At 27.6% G+C, this 17,389-nt stretch overlaps 4 protein-coding genes and 3 further genes across 8 annotated transcripts; 2 read left to right on the top strand and 5 right to left on the bottom strand.

Moving 5' to 3' along the window:
• Positions 1–366: 366 nt before the first annotated feature.
• Bm8446 (serpin, putative) lies at positions 367–2,431 on the top strand (the record flags this gene model as incomplete). The annotated part of the gene is made up of 7 exons (XM_001895093.2): positions 367–440; positions 612–784; positions 932–1,143; positions 1,319–1,510; positions 1,623–1,826; positions 2,046–2,210; positions 2,276–2,431. The coding sequence occupies 7 exons, from the start codon at positions 367–369 to the stop codon at positions 2,429–2,431; spliced, it is 1,176 nt and encodes a 391-aa protein (XP_001895128.2).
• Positions 2,432–4,594: 2,163 nt separating this feature from the next.
• Bm16790 lies at positions 4,595–4,677 on the bottom strand. The gene has a single exon (XR_006228100.1). The product of XR_006228100.1 is annotated as a pre-microRNA Bm16790 (primary transcript).
• Positions 4,678–4,680: 3 nt separating this feature from the next.
• On the bottom strand, positions 4,681–4,763 carry Bm16788. The gene has a single exon (XR_006228098.1). The product of XR_006228098.1 is annotated as a pre-microRNA Bm16788 (primary transcript).
• Positions 4,764–4,767: 4 nt separating this feature from the next.
• On the bottom strand, positions 4,768–4,849 carry Bm16789. Its single transcript, XR_006228099.1, has one exon. The product of XR_006228099.1 is annotated as a pre-microRNA Bm16789 (primary transcript).
• A 212-nt stretch (positions 4,850–5,061) lies between these two features.
• Positions 5,062–5,882, bottom strand: Bm18089 (Uncharacterized protein; the record flags this gene model as incomplete). Of its 2 annotated transcripts, XM_043075995.1 has the most annotated exons (4): positions 5,062–5,196; positions 5,334–5,411; positions 5,549–5,619; positions 5,792–5,882. In XM_043075995.1, the coding sequence occupies 4 exons, from the start codon at positions 5,880–5,882 to the stop codon at positions 5,062–5,064; spliced, it is 375 nt and encodes a 124-aa protein (XP_042931929.1). The 2 variants fall into 2 exon arrangements, with proteins under 2 accessions (XP_042931929.1, XP_042931930.1); XM_043075996.1 differs by lacking the exons at positions 5,062–5,196; positions 5,334–5,411; positions 5,549–5,619 and adding an exon at positions 5,445–5,533.
• A 3,849-nt stretch (positions 5,883–9,731) lies between these two features.
• Bm8383 (uncharacterized protein) lies at positions 9,732–12,302 on the bottom strand (the record flags this gene model as incomplete). The annotated part of the gene is made up of 5 exons (XM_043075994.1): positions 9,732–10,057; positions 10,296–10,548; positions 11,346–11,516; positions 11,698–11,868; positions 12,198–12,302. 5 exons carry the CDS (start codon positions 12,300–12,302, stop codon positions 9,732–9,734), a joined length of 1,026 nt encoding a protein of 341 aa, XP_042931928.1.
• A 3,549-nt stretch (positions 12,303–15,851) lies between these two features.
• Positions 15,852–16,656, top strand: Bm1937 (serpin, putative; the record flags this gene model as incomplete). Its single annotated transcript, XM_043075993.1, has 3 exons — positions 15,852–16,049; positions 16,271–16,435; positions 16,501–16,656. 3 exons carry the CDS (start codon positions 15,852–15,854, stop codon positions 16,654–16,656), a joined length of 519 nt encoding a protein of 172 aa, XP_042931927.1.
• Between the last annotated feature and the right edge of the window lie 733 nt (positions 16,657–17,389).

The following is a 17,389-nucleotide window of genomic DNA, read 5'->3' as shown; positions in this document are numbered from 1 at the left end:
CATATACGTGCGTTACAATCTAGACTAATTAGATTAAGTGGAATCTCACGTAAAGTTAGTCGTTATCATCTCGAGAATAGTCTATTCACAAGTAGACAGCAATGGTGACATTCCATTAATACCAACATCGATCACGTTAGCACGTTTACATATACGTGCGTTACAATCTAGACTAATTAGATTAAGTGGAATCTCACGTAAAGTTATCATCTCGAGAATAGTCTATTCACAAGTAGACTTTCACATTAAAATCATTAATTCTAAATAATTTGTCACACACTCACAGTGATATCTGCGAATATTAGAAATGTATCGTATTCGAATGATAATTTTAGTACCTTTGAAAGCGCTCATTGATATTTCAGAATGAAAAATCAAACAATTACCGCCATATTTGTTCTAGTTGCAAGTGCTCAATTCATCTCAATACTTGGACAAATGTATGCAAATAGAAAAAAAAAAAAAAAGAAAAAAACTAATATTTTAGAATACGCTCTATTATCCCTTAGATAACGCTCTATTATCAATATTTGACCATCGTAGTGATAATTTTCTTTGGTAGATCGTCAAACTTAAGCTTTTCTATCTTTCTTCATTAACAAACTTTTCAGTTCGTTAACGGAACGTGCGCAGTTAGACTTTGCGGTAAGTTTACTGCAAAATGTTGCGGAAAGCGATAAATCATCCGTTCTGTCACCTTTTTCGGTTTCAACTTCACTTTTTATTGCTTACCTTGCAGCGGACGGTGAAACGAAGCAGCAACTGCAGAGTGCCCTTGGAAAAGGTAATTTTAGCTTGAAATATATAAATTTAAAAATTTTATTTTCTTCTCTAGGCAACCACTGAGAATATTATTCCGCCATGACATTTTACCTGTTGTCAAAGCGAAGCCAAGAATGTTATCAGTAAAGAAATGATAAAATAATTTCAGATGCTAGCATACCAGAATTCCGACTTCATTTTATCAAACAATTGGCTTATATCGCAGAGGCAGAAAATAGAAATTACACATTAAGTGTAGCAAATCGTCTTTACGTACGAGAGGGACTCAGTGTAAAAGAGAGTTTCCAAAGAGTGCTCAGTTTCTATTACAGCGAGACATTGCATAAATTTAGTTTTGGACAAAGAAATGAACTTGTTCAGGTATAATCTATGATAAAAAGCAAAGATTCAGGTGAAATAAAGAGAGAAAGGTGAAGGGAAAATGGATCAAATCGTTATTTTACTTTTTTAAATTTATCATTTAGTAAAATTTCATTAAATTTACTATTTTTTTTTTTTTAAATTAAATTTATCATTTAGTAAAATTACTTTTCAGCAAATCAATAATTGGATTTCGAGTGAGACAAACAATAAAGTTAGAAATATGATAACAGAGAATAGTATCACCAAAGATACCAGAATGTTACTTATGAATGCAATTCATTTCAAAGGCACCTGGGCAGTACAATTCATTGATTTTGCAACTAAACAAAAGCCATTTCACATTTCTGAAAATGAAACGAAACTGGTAATTATGCATGAATAATTAGATTAATAAATTATTTATTCTTAATTAGATTATTATCTTATTATTTTTATAGATTATTAAATTATTTATCTTATTATTCTTGTCAGTTCAGGTACCAATGATGGCAAAATCGGATACAGTTCCGTATTACGAAGATGATTCTGTGCAAGTTATCAAATTACCTTACATTGGTGATGAAGTAGAAATGGTTATCATATTGCCAAGAAGACGTTTCGGCTTATCCGATGTACTGGGAAATTTGTCAGGCGAAAAGCTACTTAAATACGTCAATGAAGCAACGAACCGAAGTGTTTCCGTAAGCTACCTGTCCATTTATAATTAATAATTTTCTTTTTTTTTTTTTTTGAAAAGTGGAAAAAAGAAACAAAATTTTGAAAGGTAAAAAGAGGAATTTAAGTGGAATAATTCTGTTACCATTTCTGTTTCGTCCCGAATTGTTGTTTTTTTCTCTTTCTAAATTAGCATGGAAGAGAGATTTTAGTTGATATAACTTTAAAGTTATTTTTAATTTTAGATTAAATTGCCAAGATTCAAAGTGGAAGAAAAACGAAATTTGAATAGTGCTCTGCAGGCAATTGGCATCACAGATGCTTTCAGCGGAAATGCTAATTTCGAAGAACTTTTTAGTAACTCACTTCCAATTTCTATTGGCAAAATTATTCATGGAGGTTTCATTGAGGTTTGTGTGAACTTTCTTTGCATCATAATTGGAAATTTTTTAATGACTTAAGTAATTACTTACAGGTAAATGAGAAAGGGACAGAATCAGCTGCTGCAACAATAATTGAATTAGAGGATCGCATGGGTTCATCGAAAATTTTCAACGCTAATCAACCATTCCTCTTTGCAATTGTTAAAGACTTAAAGACAGTTTTGTTCTTAGGACAATTTGTCAAATAGTCGAATGATCCTTTGTACTTTTCGTCATTTTTGTTGCTATGCATATGCATATGATAAATTTTTAGGTTTAAATCTTATATTCACCTTCGTCAATATTTGATATAACTTTGAATTCTTTACAAATACATACGTAAGTTAAGGCAAAAGGTATGCACGTTTGACGGAATCATAGCAGTTTGAAATTTTTTTAATGTCACATTTTAGCAGGTAGAAAATGTGTAAAATTCATTGAGGATGCTGGAATAAAGGAATTCACTTACTGCCAGCTTATTCAATTCATCTGTCTCTTCCTAAATAGCTTATTCTCAGATTCATCTTCCGGAACACGTAAACTGCGATAACTTAACGTTGACAAGATTCTAGAGACTATCTCTCTTATCAATACTTTCATTTGATCACTACCTCACGATTAATTGATAACACTCGTTGAACATCACTTTTTCACATAAAAAATTTGTGGTTCCCTTTCTTGGCACACCTGAAGGGAGCCATTTGGATTCCACTGAAATATATACGAACTCAAATTCTTGCGTAATCACAGTCCATTGATAAAGATATCAAAATCAACTGATAATGCTATATTAGCATTAATTACTTCTTGTCGGCAAAATCAAAAACTGCATTCAGTTATATGTATCGAAAAATTGAAATATCATAGACAAACATAAAAGCAGTTTCTGTTTCACACCTAAAAAATAACAAATGAAAAATGAGAAATCATTTATCCTTGTATGTAATTAAACTTTTCAAGAATTGTCGGAAAATCGGAAAGAAATTTTTTATTACACACTAATTTGATTTAGAATAATGCTAATGATTCATTACTATAAATCAATTCGTTATTCCTTTGTTATATTCCATTTTTTTTTTTCTTCGAAACAATGAATTCATTATCTAAACCTCAAATAGTAAATGTACATTTGTCTTCATTGTCCTTTCTTGTAAATGTTAATCTGTTAAGCTAAGCTTACTTCTCACATCCTTAAAAATCTTCTCTAATCAATTAATAAACAAAAAAAAAGAAGAAGGATCGATGGCAGTGTTCTCTTTCTCCTACTGCCATTTATTCCTTCCCTGCCTCAATTATTCGACTGTAATATTGTACCGATTTACACTTATTATTATTAGAATTCGAAGAAGTTTTACAATTAAAAAGTTCCAAAAGTTATAATTTAATTTCTTTTTTTTTCAGAAGTCAACGAAATTTTACAATTAAAGAGTTTTAAAGTTATAGATAATGAATTATAATCAATAAATTTTTTTTTTTTGATAACTAAAAATTATAACATTTTTTCTAGTCAATTCTATTACATTCAAACATTACTGGAGGTCAAAAAGTATTACATAATATTATAGCATTTTTTAGTCAAAAAGTATTACATAATATTATAGCGTTTTTTATCTATTTTCATTCCTTTTAATTTATTAATCTTACATAAATATTCACGAAATGTTGTTTTTTTTTTTTTTTTTTTTTAAATAGCAGTCATGCGCAATTATTGTTGATTTTTATTATATGACTTCTCTTATAATGATATTAATTTTAGTTTAATAATAATTAATCCACTTATTCTATCAAATATTTTTTTTAACCTTTAATCTATATTCTTCATTCATTCTTCAAAAAAAACCTTCAATTTCATTAAATATAACAATTTTGATAATATAATTATTATCAGGAAACCTGATCGATAGACCTATATTCCATAAACTTAGTTATACTACAATTGGAATCAATGTTTCTCTTAAATTACTAACTTTTTTATTGTTTTTTTGGGAATAAATTTTTGAAAATTGTATGATTTAAGGTCTGCGTTATAATGTTATTGATTAGAATTAAGTTATTAATCAGTTGTTTCGTTTTTTTTTTTGTTGTTGTTGTTTTAGGAATTTAATAGATTTAAATTACATATAATCAGATACAATGACTTTTTCTGGAGAGTTAATTACAGTAAACCGAATCAGATCCGGATCCATCCGGTTTGTCATAATCCACTAACTGGATCAGATCCGGATCCATCCAGTTTACTGTAATTCACTAACCGGATCAGATCCGGATCCATCCGGTTTGTCATAATCCACTAGCTGGATCAGATCCGGATCCATCCGGTTTACTGTAGTTTACTAACTGGATCAGATCCGGATCCATCCAGTTTACTGTAGTTTACTAACTGGATCAGATCCGGATCCATCCGGTTTACTGTAGTTTACTAACTGGATCAGATCCGGATCCATCCGGTTTCTCATAAATTACTAACTGGATCAGATCCGGATCCATCCGGTTTCTCATAAATTACTAACTGGATCAGATCGGGATCCATCCGGTTTGCCATAATCTACTAACTGGATCAGATCCGGATCCTTCCAGTTTACTGTAGTTTACTAACTGGATCAGATCCGGATCCATCCAGTTTACCGTAATTTACTAACTGGAGTAGATCCGGATCCATCCGGTTTGTCATAATCCACTAACTGGACCAGATCCGGATCCATCCAGTTTACTGTAATTTACTAACTGGATCAGATCCGGATCCATCCGGTTTGCCATAATCAACTAACTGGATCAGATCCGGATCCATTCAGCTTACCGTAATATACTAACTGGAGCAGATCCGGATCCATCCGGTTTGTCATAATCCACTAACTGGATCAGATCCGGATCCATCCAGTTTGCTGTAATTGACTAACCGGATCATATCCGGATCCATCGGTTTGTTATAATCTACTAACTGGATCAGATCCGGATCCATCCGGTTTGTCATAATCTACTAACTGGATCAGATCCGGATCCATCCAGTTTACTGTAATTCACTAACCGGATCAGATCCGGATCCATCCGGTTTGTTATAATCTACTAACTGGATCAGATCCGGATCCATCCGGTTTACTGTAATTCACTAACCGGATCAGATCCGGATCCATCCAGTTTACTGTAGTTTACTGACCGGATCAGATCCGGATCCATCCGGTTTGCCATAATCTACTAACTGGATCAGATCCGGATCCATCCAGTTTACTGCAATTTATCAGCTGGATCAGATCCGGATCCATCCGGTTTGTCATAATCTACTAACTGGATCAGATCCGGATCCATCCAGTTTACTGTAATTTACTAACCGGATCAGATCCGGATCCATCCGGTTTGTTATAATCTACTAACTGGATCAGATCCGGATCCATCCAGTTTACTGTAATTTACTAACCGGATCAGATCCGGATCCATCCGGTTTGTTATAATTTACTAACTGGATCAGATCCGGACCTGTCCGGCTTGTCATAAATTATTAACCGTATTTGATCATATTTCATTCATTTCGTAAAATAAAGCAATATTTTCGTTTTTTTTTTAGAGGTTAGTACGATCAGCAATTTCGGCAATTGCTGGCGGTAATGTGATAATGTTAGCAGTAGATCGGACAATACTATCGGCAACGGTACCATCTATGGACATTAGTATAACTTCAATCAGTTCATTTGGCTCTTCATCTATACTCGATTGCTGGCTGTTACAATTATTCTGTTTTGATTAATTAATTTTGAAAAAGATATATGAGGAATTTTGATATGTCGTATACTGACTAATTTAACTTAGACGAAAGAGTAATTTGTCATTTGTTTAATTTTTAAATTCTCGATTTATTATTGTTTATTATTATTATTTTCTATTTAATATATCCAATAAAATTTAATTAAAAACACGAGTAATCATATTTCCTTCCAATAATTTTTCAATTCATTCATTTTTTCCTTTGCTTTGACTATGTTAAATTTTTATCATTTGTGGTAAATTTAAAGTTTTTTTTTTTTTTTTTTTGATTTGAGAATTTTCAGACCACAAATATCTGAAATATTGGCAACAAATGAAATATTAAATTGGTGGAATTGCAGCGAGAATGTTTTATCAATTCGTGATCAAGAATATTTCAGTGCTTCCTTAAATTTCTTCATGGATGATATTTGATTGTGCAAAAAACTACATAATATTTAATTTTTACTGGTTTACACGTTAAAGGTCAATACATTTGTTAAATTATAATATAAAAAGAAAAATTTTCCTTAAATAAAAACTAGTTAGCATATATACTAGTGAAATTTAAAACTAAAACTTAATATCTGAAATCATATATAGTACTCTTTTTGTTCAATTTATATAATTGATTTGTTGCTGTTGATTGGCTTTCTTTTTTTTTTGTTTGTTTGTTTTTTTCTTTCTCTCCATAAATGATTATAAAATTAATAAAACGAATCATTCAATTTTTCCTATTAAAGAAAAATGAAAATATATTTGTTGGCTGTTTATCAATGTAAACTTCAAATAAATCATTGTGAATAAAATTTAATTGACTAGTATTTTTTTGTTCTTTTTTTTGTTTTTGCAAGTATGTTTGGTGGTAATTTCCCTCATTTTATATATATTAATATTTATTAACTTCAATGTTATTGATTTTTCTTTTTTTCGTTTCCTTTTTTTTCTTAATTTCATGCTGTTGGAGTTAAAAAAATTTTCTGGTAAAAGTATTCAGAAAAGTGTATGAATAAATTTCTCAATAGCAAAATGTTCATTAGGCATTCTTTTATTAAAAAATTTTACCATACCTTATCTTCCTTTAATTAGAATTTCACAAGTATAAAGATGAATAAATTGAAAATTTTTTGTTTGCAACATAAATTTTATTCCAATGAACAGCTGCAACTTTACAACTTTAAGATGAATAAATTTTAAGTAAAATTAAATGAAAAAAAATTTTGAATTAAACTATTCATTTATGATTTTTGAGTAAAATCTGGCAGAAAGTTAATGAATTAGTTTTTTTTTTTTTTTTTAAAAAAAAAAAAATAACAAATGTATTCCTAGAATAGAGTGATATTTTTGATATGATTACGAATTTAACAAATTACTTAGAAAATTTTCAAATAAATTTAAAAAATATTTCTTTAAATTAATCACTGTATTAAATGCGCTTGCTATTATTATAAGAAGGAATTAAAATTGTTATAAAAATCTTCATTGTATATGCTTTTAACGATTAAAATGTTAAGCAAAAATTTCTATAAGCTATTAAATTCTCTAGAGAAAACTTTCAATATAATACTTTTACCAAAACGAAATCAAATTCAGTGGATTTTATATCCAATTTCCAATTTTATTTTCATCAACAATCATTTTGTAAGCTTATCATTCATTTTTATGAAAATCAAATCAAATAAATGTTGATAAGATTTCATTTGCTTAATTTCATACCAATTATTTTTTATTCATCATTTTGCTAATTTTGAATTATTAAAAGTGATCGGAAAAATTCATAAAAGTGTTTCAATTAAAATTGATTTTTTTTTCTTTTTAAAAAATAATGTATTTTTTGGAAGTTTATTGAAACGTTACGAAAGATATTATTCTAATTAATTAAATTATTTTGCAATTAATGAAAAATGAGAAAAATAATAGCAAAAAAAAAAATTTTTTTTCCTAAATAAAAAAGGAAAAAAATTTCAATCGAAGAAAGAAAAAATATATTTTTAAGCGAATTGTTAAAATATCGGAAGAATTTTTTTTTTTTTTTTACTGTTTTTATTTCAACTATTTTTATTCTCTTTTTTTTGAAAAATAATTACTATTTGATATTTTTTCTTCATTCTTACTAATAAATTATCATTTTGTATGTATGCTAATTTTTTTTTTATGTATGCTAGCGTTGAAATTTCTTCTCACGTATTAGTCTTTTTCTGTAAAGATTATGTATTTACTGCCGCGTAGTGATTCACTGCTAAAAAAAAAAAGTTAAGTAGCCTTGTTTACATTCTTACTCTATTTTAAACTTTTCCATATCCGTTTAAATCATGGTATTTTCAAAATTTCTGATAAATTTTTATGTATTTTTTTACAATTTAGCATTTCAGGGATGCGATCAATCTTAAGACGCTTGAAAAAGGATGTTGAAATGTCTATTCATTTAGCACACGAAAACAGAACAGGTTGATTTTTACTGGTGCGTTTTTATTTATTTCATTTAATTTCAGACCCCTTTTATTAATTAATTTAAAACAATGCAATAGTCTTTGAGTCATTTACTGCTTTTCTTCCTTAAGGTGTTTTTTTTTTTTTTTTTTTTTTTTTTTGTAATATTACACCATGTCAACGTAAACTTTATGAAAAATATTTATCATCTCGTGAGTGTGACCGTATTTTATCCGGTAAAGTGGATGCATTCGTTGGTTTAATCACATTACGCAAATTGTGTGTGTAATCATCCAGATCTTGTAACTGGTGGACCAAACAAATTTAGTATGCATTTTGTTTTGATAATCAAATTTAAATATTTTGCAAAATTGCATAGGAGTTATTGTTTGCTTCTCACTGTTATCAATAAGATAGTTGAATATCGCTATATATGTCTTATTTTTTGTTGTTTAGGGGAGAAGAGCAGGGAGAAAGAGGGAGAGGAGAGAGATAGAGAAGACAGGAGAGAGAAGAGAAGAGAAGAGAAGAGGAGACAAAGGAGGGGGGGAGAAAGAGGAGAGGAGGGAAAGAGGAAGAGGAAAGATAGAAACGGGGGTGGTAGGAGAGAGAGGAGGGGAGGAAGAAGAGGGAGAGAGAACAGGAGGGAGATAGAATATCGCAATAGTTACATTGAAAAGATTTAAGCATTTCATTGTTTTTGTTTTTTAAAAAAAAAAAGAAGAAAACCATATCATTTCATTCTGTTCAATTCTAAAATTGAAGTAAATGTAAAATAAAATTATGTGTCAAAACTGGCATTAAAATTTTTGCTTTTAGCATCAAATTTTCTGTTTTAATATTATTTTAAGTTTGTATTTTTTAATAAAGAAAAAAAAATTTTTTTTTTCTTTCATTTATTTTATTTTCAAAAAGTAAGATTAAAATAAAAATCAATTAAAAATGATATCGGTTTTTCTTTTTTTTTTTTTTTTATTAATTTTGTTGTTTGTTTTCACTTAGATCGCTTATTTTGCTGCTCAAAAATAAAACTGAGAAAAAAGAAATTTTTTTTTCTCAAAAGTATAAATCTCTTCGAAAAGGATAAATTAATAACAAATAGCTTTTGTCTTTTTTTGCAATAATTCAATTATTAAATTTATTTATTGTTAGTTTAGAAAATGTTTAAATTAATTAAGCATTATTTAAGTTAATTTCTTGTACCTTTTCCAATCTAATCATTTTATTATTTTCATTTTTTTATTTTAAAATTAAACAAGAAATATGCATTTAAATTCATATATTTAAATGTTTTTCACAAAACATTTAAATTCACAAAACAAAAATGAAAAAAATCATTTCTAATCACTTCGTGTCAGTTTTTTCACGTGCCTGTCGTTTCTTACGTAATTCTTTGCGACTTTCTGGTGGTTCAGTTCGTAATGGGATTTGCTCAAATTTAGGTCGTCGTTTCGAACTTGATTCCGATTCTTGACTGCTACTTGTTCGAATTTCAGCTGATTCTAGTGTTGGAGAGCTTTTGATAGCGCCTGATCCTTCCTGTTCACCCCTACCGCTACCAGTAGCACCACCGCCAATAGCACCACCACCGATAGCACCAGCAGTACCATCGCTAGCAGCAGCAGTAGCAATAGGAACATTTGAGTAGATGAGTACCGGATCATTATGTGCTGTAATTACCGTACAAATCGAATCACGAGAGCTTTTTGGTGGTAATATGTTTGGTGGTAATATTGAGGGAGCAGTGCTACTTTGGAGTGGAATCATTTCACCTGTTACATTTCCACTTTTAGACATGCTTTGATTGTTGAGCTAAAATTTCAGCCCAAAGTTCTCGTCTACTATCACTAATCTTTTCCTGGGTTGGGTAAATTACGTAAGATTGTTTTAAAAACTGTTAACAACTACCAGATCCTATTGGAAGCTGTTGAGCTGGACGCCAATTTTTGTTAACTGATACGGATGTTTCATTACTAATACTTCTGGTTGTTGCAGATGATACCGAATCAAAAGGTGGAATGATATATGATCCAAGAGGTGATGGCGCTAATCCTAATGTTCCTCTTAATGGAGTTGGTGTAACTGCATTTTCTGCACCAGACACCGTATAGATGGACGATGATAATGGTTGATTGTGATTTTGTGGTGACGTCAAACCATCCTATAATTTTTAATTTTTAGGTAGCTATTTTATTCTAAATTTTTAATATTTAATTTTAATCATATACCTATAAAATTGATTTTTTTTTTTTTTTTGTTTGTTCCGCAAACATTTGCAATGTACAAATTTAAATGATTGCAAATTTTTCTTTTCATATTATGAAATTGACATATTTGTAAAAAATTCAAAAAATAAAACAAGTGGAAACCATAATTTTGGCATAAGCTGCATCCATTAAAAAGAGTCGCACAATTGGTCCCAAATCTGGCACCTCCAATGATTTCTTCATTATTTCTTGACGCAAGAAATTGGTGCTGATGTATTTTCCAATATGCGTTCAGTCATTTCTTCACAAATTAATGATACCAATGAAGTCAGCTGAAAACTTTTTTACTGCAAACACAATCATATCTACTGATCATAACTATAATTTTATTGGATAGAAAGATTTGCTTGTCATTTATTTTAATTATTAAAAAGATTATTTGCCTCTATTGAATCACTATAATTTCTTTTCTATATCATTTAAAAATTTTTTGTTAAGGTATATTTTCAGAATTCAGTCATTTTGTTCCATCTGTATTGGTTTTATTTTGATTACCTATTAACTTATCAATTCTTCGTTTCGCCTATTTTTGATTATTAACTTATCAATTCTTCGTTTCGCCTATTTTTGATACATTTGACTTTGTCAACTGTTTCTTTCTTGATTTCATCCTTTTTTTTTTCTTTTTTTAAAAAAAACATTATTTTAATTCCTAAATTCTTTATTATTAAGTTAACTTTAATATACTTACTTGAAGATCATTAGCTGCTATTAGAACATTCTCCAATTCACTTTCTAAAAATTTGATTTGTCCACTTTGAATGAAAGCTACCACATTATAGAGACCGGCATTCGTAATATTTGGCATACCATTTAAATGAACTGTGATTTCTTTACCCGATGAAAGTGTTTCCTGTGTTGCCTAAATATAATCTTTCTAGGATAGTTAACCATTTAAAGTTATTTAAAATTTTAATTAGCTTAATTATATATATATATATATATATATATATATATATATATATTAAAAAAGGAAATGACCAAATATTTAAACAATTAGAAATTTTGTACAACAAATATTAATTAATTCAATTAAAATTTACTTGTGCTGAAATATGTTTGCGAAAGATATTCGAGAATGCAGTAAGTAAACATGCAGGTGCATTACATGAATATCCATTTTCAAGCACAATTTTTACTCGATTTTTAATACCAATATTTGCTGACCACTTTAAATATACTTCAGCTTCTAATCTATCAGCACGCAATTCATGCTTAAATGAAAACCAAAATAAAAAAAAAATGGTTAAATATAGTCAAGAAAAACTTTGAAAATATTTAATTTCAAATAAATCATTAAAATATTTTTTAGCAAAATTTATTCTTTTACGTTTAAACGTTTTTTTTCATCAATTTCTTTTTTTTTTTTTTTTTTAAATCATCATAATACATTGAAATTTCTCAATAATTTAATGCAGGTATAAAAATGTTCTCAAATAATCTCAATATGTTTTTCCTTTCACATTTTTCTGTTTTTTTTTTATGCATAAATATAAATATGCTTTTTTAGCAATTAATTATGGTTAATTAAATTAATTGGAACCTTCAAATACTGTTTGCGAATATCTCCTGGTACAACCCATACAGCATCCAACGCGAGTCGCTGTTGTAATTGCGGGACTCCTTCTTGCAATCTGCCGTACCACATCTGATAGAAGCATGCAAATGATGCGTTGCAATAATTTGAATCAAATAAATTAGTTTTTTTTCTTAGTAAATAAATTTGCATATGAATGTTGCAAATTTTATAATTTTTTGAAATTTGCAGATGAATGTTGCAAAAAATTCATTTTTGTTTTTTAAATCAACCAATAATGTATTTTTCAATATAATTTGAGTAATTGATAGTCTAATAAATTATTTCAAGCACTGACTGATATTATTTTAAAAATTAGCAAAAAAAATAATACAATTTGAATAATTGATAGTTTTAAAAATTACTTCAATTTGCTTATTTACTTGTCATTTTTGCTAATTTTAAATTAATATCAATTAATGCTTGAAATAATTTTTAAAACTATTAATTATTCAAATTGTATTAATTAAATCAATCAATAATGTATTTTTCAATATAATTTGATTAATTGATAGTTTAAAAAATAACTTCAAGCATTAACTAATATTATTTTAAAATTAACAAAAAAAGAATTAATGTTAACTCATATTATTTTAAAATTAAATTCAAAATGATTATGAATATTTTCATATGTCTAACAATTTACAATCAGTTAATGTTTAATGTGATTAAATTTATTTATTAAATATAATTATACTGCTCTTTTTACATAAATTATTAATAGCAAAATTTGATTTGCTATTAATTCTAATAATTTATCAATTAATCGTTAAAATATTGTTGTAATTAGCTTAATATTATATGTCTAATAATCAATTATTTAAGAATCAATATCTTTTATTATTTACAATTTTTCAATAATAATACAATTGTTTAAAAACTTACCAGAAGTAATTTTATCAAATAATATGATCATATCACCGGTACGTATATTCCATTCTTTCTTTAGCATATTCACTGATAAACTGTTAATAAATGAACTTTTTGACTCCTACAAAAGAAATCTAATAAGAATAAAAAATGCATGAAATTGTCTTAAAAGATAATCATAAAGACACTGTACGAAATATTTCTAATTTCTTTAAATAAAAGCTTCAAACTTTAAATAAAAATTTTTTTTAAAGTAAAAGGCATTATCCTAAAATTATTGTAAACGATGAGTCATTTCATTGAAATTTTTGCTTTGCAATCTTTTTTTCGCAACCTAAGTTAATTTTAAGTAGTAATTTTGCAATTAAAGCAATAATTTAGGATACATCTCGATGAATAAAACCTATGGTTAGCAATTTTGTTTACTAAAGCAAATGTCTATTAAAGATGTTTTGCATTTAATGATTTTGATGGATTAAATGGAATTAAAAAGAACGACAATTAATAACTATAATTTTTGCTTGCTTGAAATTAGTTTTGTTTGGAAAAAAAAGTTATACACCTATATTAATGTATATATGAGAGAGCATATTTATCATAGTATTTTGTATACATAAATGTGCATGTCACTTTTTTTTTTTTTTTGATTTATACTTGTACACGTCTATATTTCGATTTAATTCGTGTACTATGGTTGATAAAGACGATATCATACGCTTCATTGTTAGCCTGATGATATATTTATTGGTTTTTTGCCCTTGAGGATTTTATGCAAAACTGACAAATACTATTGCTATTACTAATAATAATAATAATAATAATAATATACTACTGCTACTACTACTAATAATAATAATAATAATTAATAATAATGATAGCAGCAATAATAATAATGATAATAATAATAATATAGAAACTGATTCATTTGAAAAGAGACTCGAGATGAAAAAACATATATATGCGATTAAAACGTTATGAAGTATTATACAAAACTATCAAAACCGATTAGAAAAGGAAATGAAACAAACAATATTCTATGTCTTCTCAAAAATTACTGCCTTTACTAGGACTAGGGTCCGGATCATTTCCTTTAAAATCAATGAAATTGAACGTTTTTCTTAGCATTTTCAATTGCGCTATTTTCAAAACAAAAAGATAATAATGTCTTATGGATGAAATTGTTTTATACCAAGCCTTCAGCGGTAACACAAGACAAATCATAGTATTCTAGCGAAACCAAAAAAAATTTAGCAAACCACGCCGAAACCGTGGGTTCATAATTGGTTTGCTAAAATTGTGATGTATTGGTGGATGACAATGTTTGCTATTTGCGTTACGAAACCATGATTATTGCGAAAATTAGCATCTCCATATGCCAAACATTTTCATATACGCTATCAATGTAAATAGAGTTTGGGACTAAATTAAAATGAGGAAATAAAGTGGTTAGAAATTCATTTTTGACATTAGAAATTAGTCATAATTACCAATTAGCAGTAAATCGCCGTGAAAATTATTCATTTTGTACCAATTTTTATTACTTGGACAAGGAAAGAAACAAAAAATTTTGCAAAAATTAAAACTTTATTCGCATTTAATAATTAATTAAAAGAAATTTTAACATAATTTAAACTTATCTCTTTGTCTAAATTACTGAAACTGGAAAAAATGCGGGATTTTCGTAATGTGCTTAGATTAGCAATTAAAATTAATTTCGGTCTCAGAAATGTTATAATTAATGTAATGAATGAATGAAATAATATTAGAAGTTATAAAGTTAAAAAATCAGGAAAGAAAAATTATGAAAAGAAATCAGTTCAATTTCAATATCAAAAAATAATTGAAATCATTTGTAATTGCAAACTCAATTAATTTTTACATTGAAAATTTAAAAAAGATTTTCTAAATCTTGTTTTAATTAAATTCTACCAATGCTAGAAAAATATAATTCATTTAAAAATGAATGTTTTTTGAACTTAATTGATTACATTCATTTACATCTTAGTTGATCTGCTGACATTTTATTTACTATTTTTGAAATCCATGTTAACTTTAAGCTTTAAAAGTTAACTTTTGAGCAAATTTTCATTACAGAAGTCAATTAAATCTGCAAGTATAATTGATTTCAATTATTTTTTAAATATTAAAATTAATTTTAGTCACAATTCTAGATAGTACTTAAGAAATTTCGACAGTTTTTAAAACTTTTAATAAATTAAATATTAAAAACGATTTAATTTTTATTAATTCTGTTTCAATTAAAATCTGCAAATGCTGGAAAAATACAATTCATTTAAAAATGAACATTTATTGAACTTAATTGATTACTTTTATTTGCATTACACTTGATCTGCTGACATTTTATTGACTTTTTTTGACATTTTATGTTAACTTTAAAGCAAACTTTCATTGCAGAAATTAATTAAATTGAATAATACTTTGGTAAAGTTTCGTTTTACAATTGAAATTTCTAACATTTCTAATATTTTTTATATTTTTATTTTTTTGATCAACTAAAGAATGACTCATAGTTTAGTTTACAATTAATAATTACTCAAAATAAAAATTAATAACATTTTTTTATTTAAATTTCATTTACATCAAAAAAATTTCATTTTTAAATGAATTATATATTTCTAGCATTGGTAAAATTTAATTAAAACATGATTTAGAAAAACTTTTTTAAATTTTCAATGTAAAAATTAATTATATCATATCATATATCCTTCCAATAATTTTCCAATTCATTCAATGATGATGAAACCGGATACAGTTCCGTATTACGAAGATGATTCTGTGCAAGTTATCAAATTACCTTACATTGGTGATGAAGTAGAAATGGTTATCATATTGCCAAGAAGACGTTTCGGCTTATCCGATGTACTGGGAAATTTGTCAGGCGAAAAGCTACTTAAATACGTCAATGAAGCAACGAACCGAAGTGTTTCCGTAAGTTACCTGTCCATTTCTAATTAATAATTTTCTTTTTTTTTTTTTTTTTGAAAAGTGGAAAAAAGAAACAAAATTTTGAAAGGTAAAAAGAGGAATTTAAGTGGAATAATTCTGTTACCATTTCTGTTTCGTCCCGAATTGTTGTTTTTTTCTCTTTCTAAATTAGCATGGAAGAGAGATTTTAGTTGATATAACTTTAAAGTTATTTTTAATTTTAGATTAAATTGCCAAGATTCAAAGTGGAAGAAAAACGAAATTTGAATAGTGCTCTGCAGGCAATTGGCATCACAGATGCTTTCAGCGGAAATGCTAATTTCGAAGAACTTTTTAATAACTCACTTCCAATTTCTATTGGCAAAATTATTCATGGAGGTTTCATTGAGGTTTGTGTGAACTTTCTTTGCATCATAACTGGAAATTTTTTAATGACTTAATTAATTACTTACAGGTAAATGAGAAAGGGACAGAATCAGCTGCTGCAACAATAATTGAATTAGAGGATCGCATGGGTTCATCGAAAATTTTCAACGCTAATCAACCATTCCTCTTTGCAATTGTTAAAGACTTAAAGACAGTTTTGTTCTTAGGACAATTTGTCAAATAGTCGAATGATCCTTTGTACTTTTCGTCATTTTTGTTGCTATGCATATGCATATGATAAATTTTTAGGTTTAAATCTTATATTCACCTTCGTCAATATTTGATATAACTTTGAATTCTTTACAAATACATACGTAAGTTAAGACAAAAGGTATGCACGTTTGACAGAATCACAGCAGTTTGAAATTTTTTTAATGTTACATTTTAGCAGGTAGAAAATGTGTAAAATTCATTGAGGATGCTGGAATAAAGGAATTCACTTACTGCCAGCTTATTCAATTCATCTGTCTCTTCCTAAATAGCTTATTCTCAACACGTAAACTGCGATAACTTAACGTTGACAAGATTCTAAGACTATCTCTCTTATCAATACTTTCATTTGATCACTACCTCACGATTAATTGATAATACTCGTTGAACATCACTTTTTCACATAAAAAATTTGTGGTTCCCTTTCTTGGCATAAAAGGAGCCATTTGGATTCCACTGAAATATATACGAACTCAAATTCTTGCGTAATCACAGTCCATTGATAAAGATATCAAAATCAACTGATAATGCTATATTAGCATTAATTACTTCTTGTCGGCAAAATCAAAAACTGCATTCAGTTATATGTATCGAAAAATTGAAATATCATAGACAAACATAAAAGCAGTTTCTGTTTCACACCTAAAAAATAACAAATGAAAAATGAGAAATCATTTATCCTTGTATGTAATTAAACTTTTCAAGAA

The sequence above is a fragment of the Brugia malayi genome, assembly GCF_000002995.4.
Source record: "Brugia malayi strain FR3 genome assembly, contig: Bm_v4_ChrX_scaffold_001, whole genome shotgun sequence".
NCBI classification, from domain to species: domain Eukaryota; kingdom Metazoa; phylum Nematoda; class Chromadorea; order Rhabditida; family Onchocercidae; genus Brugia; species Brugia malayi.
This window is presented reverse-complemented; position numbering and strand designations above follow the sequence as displayed.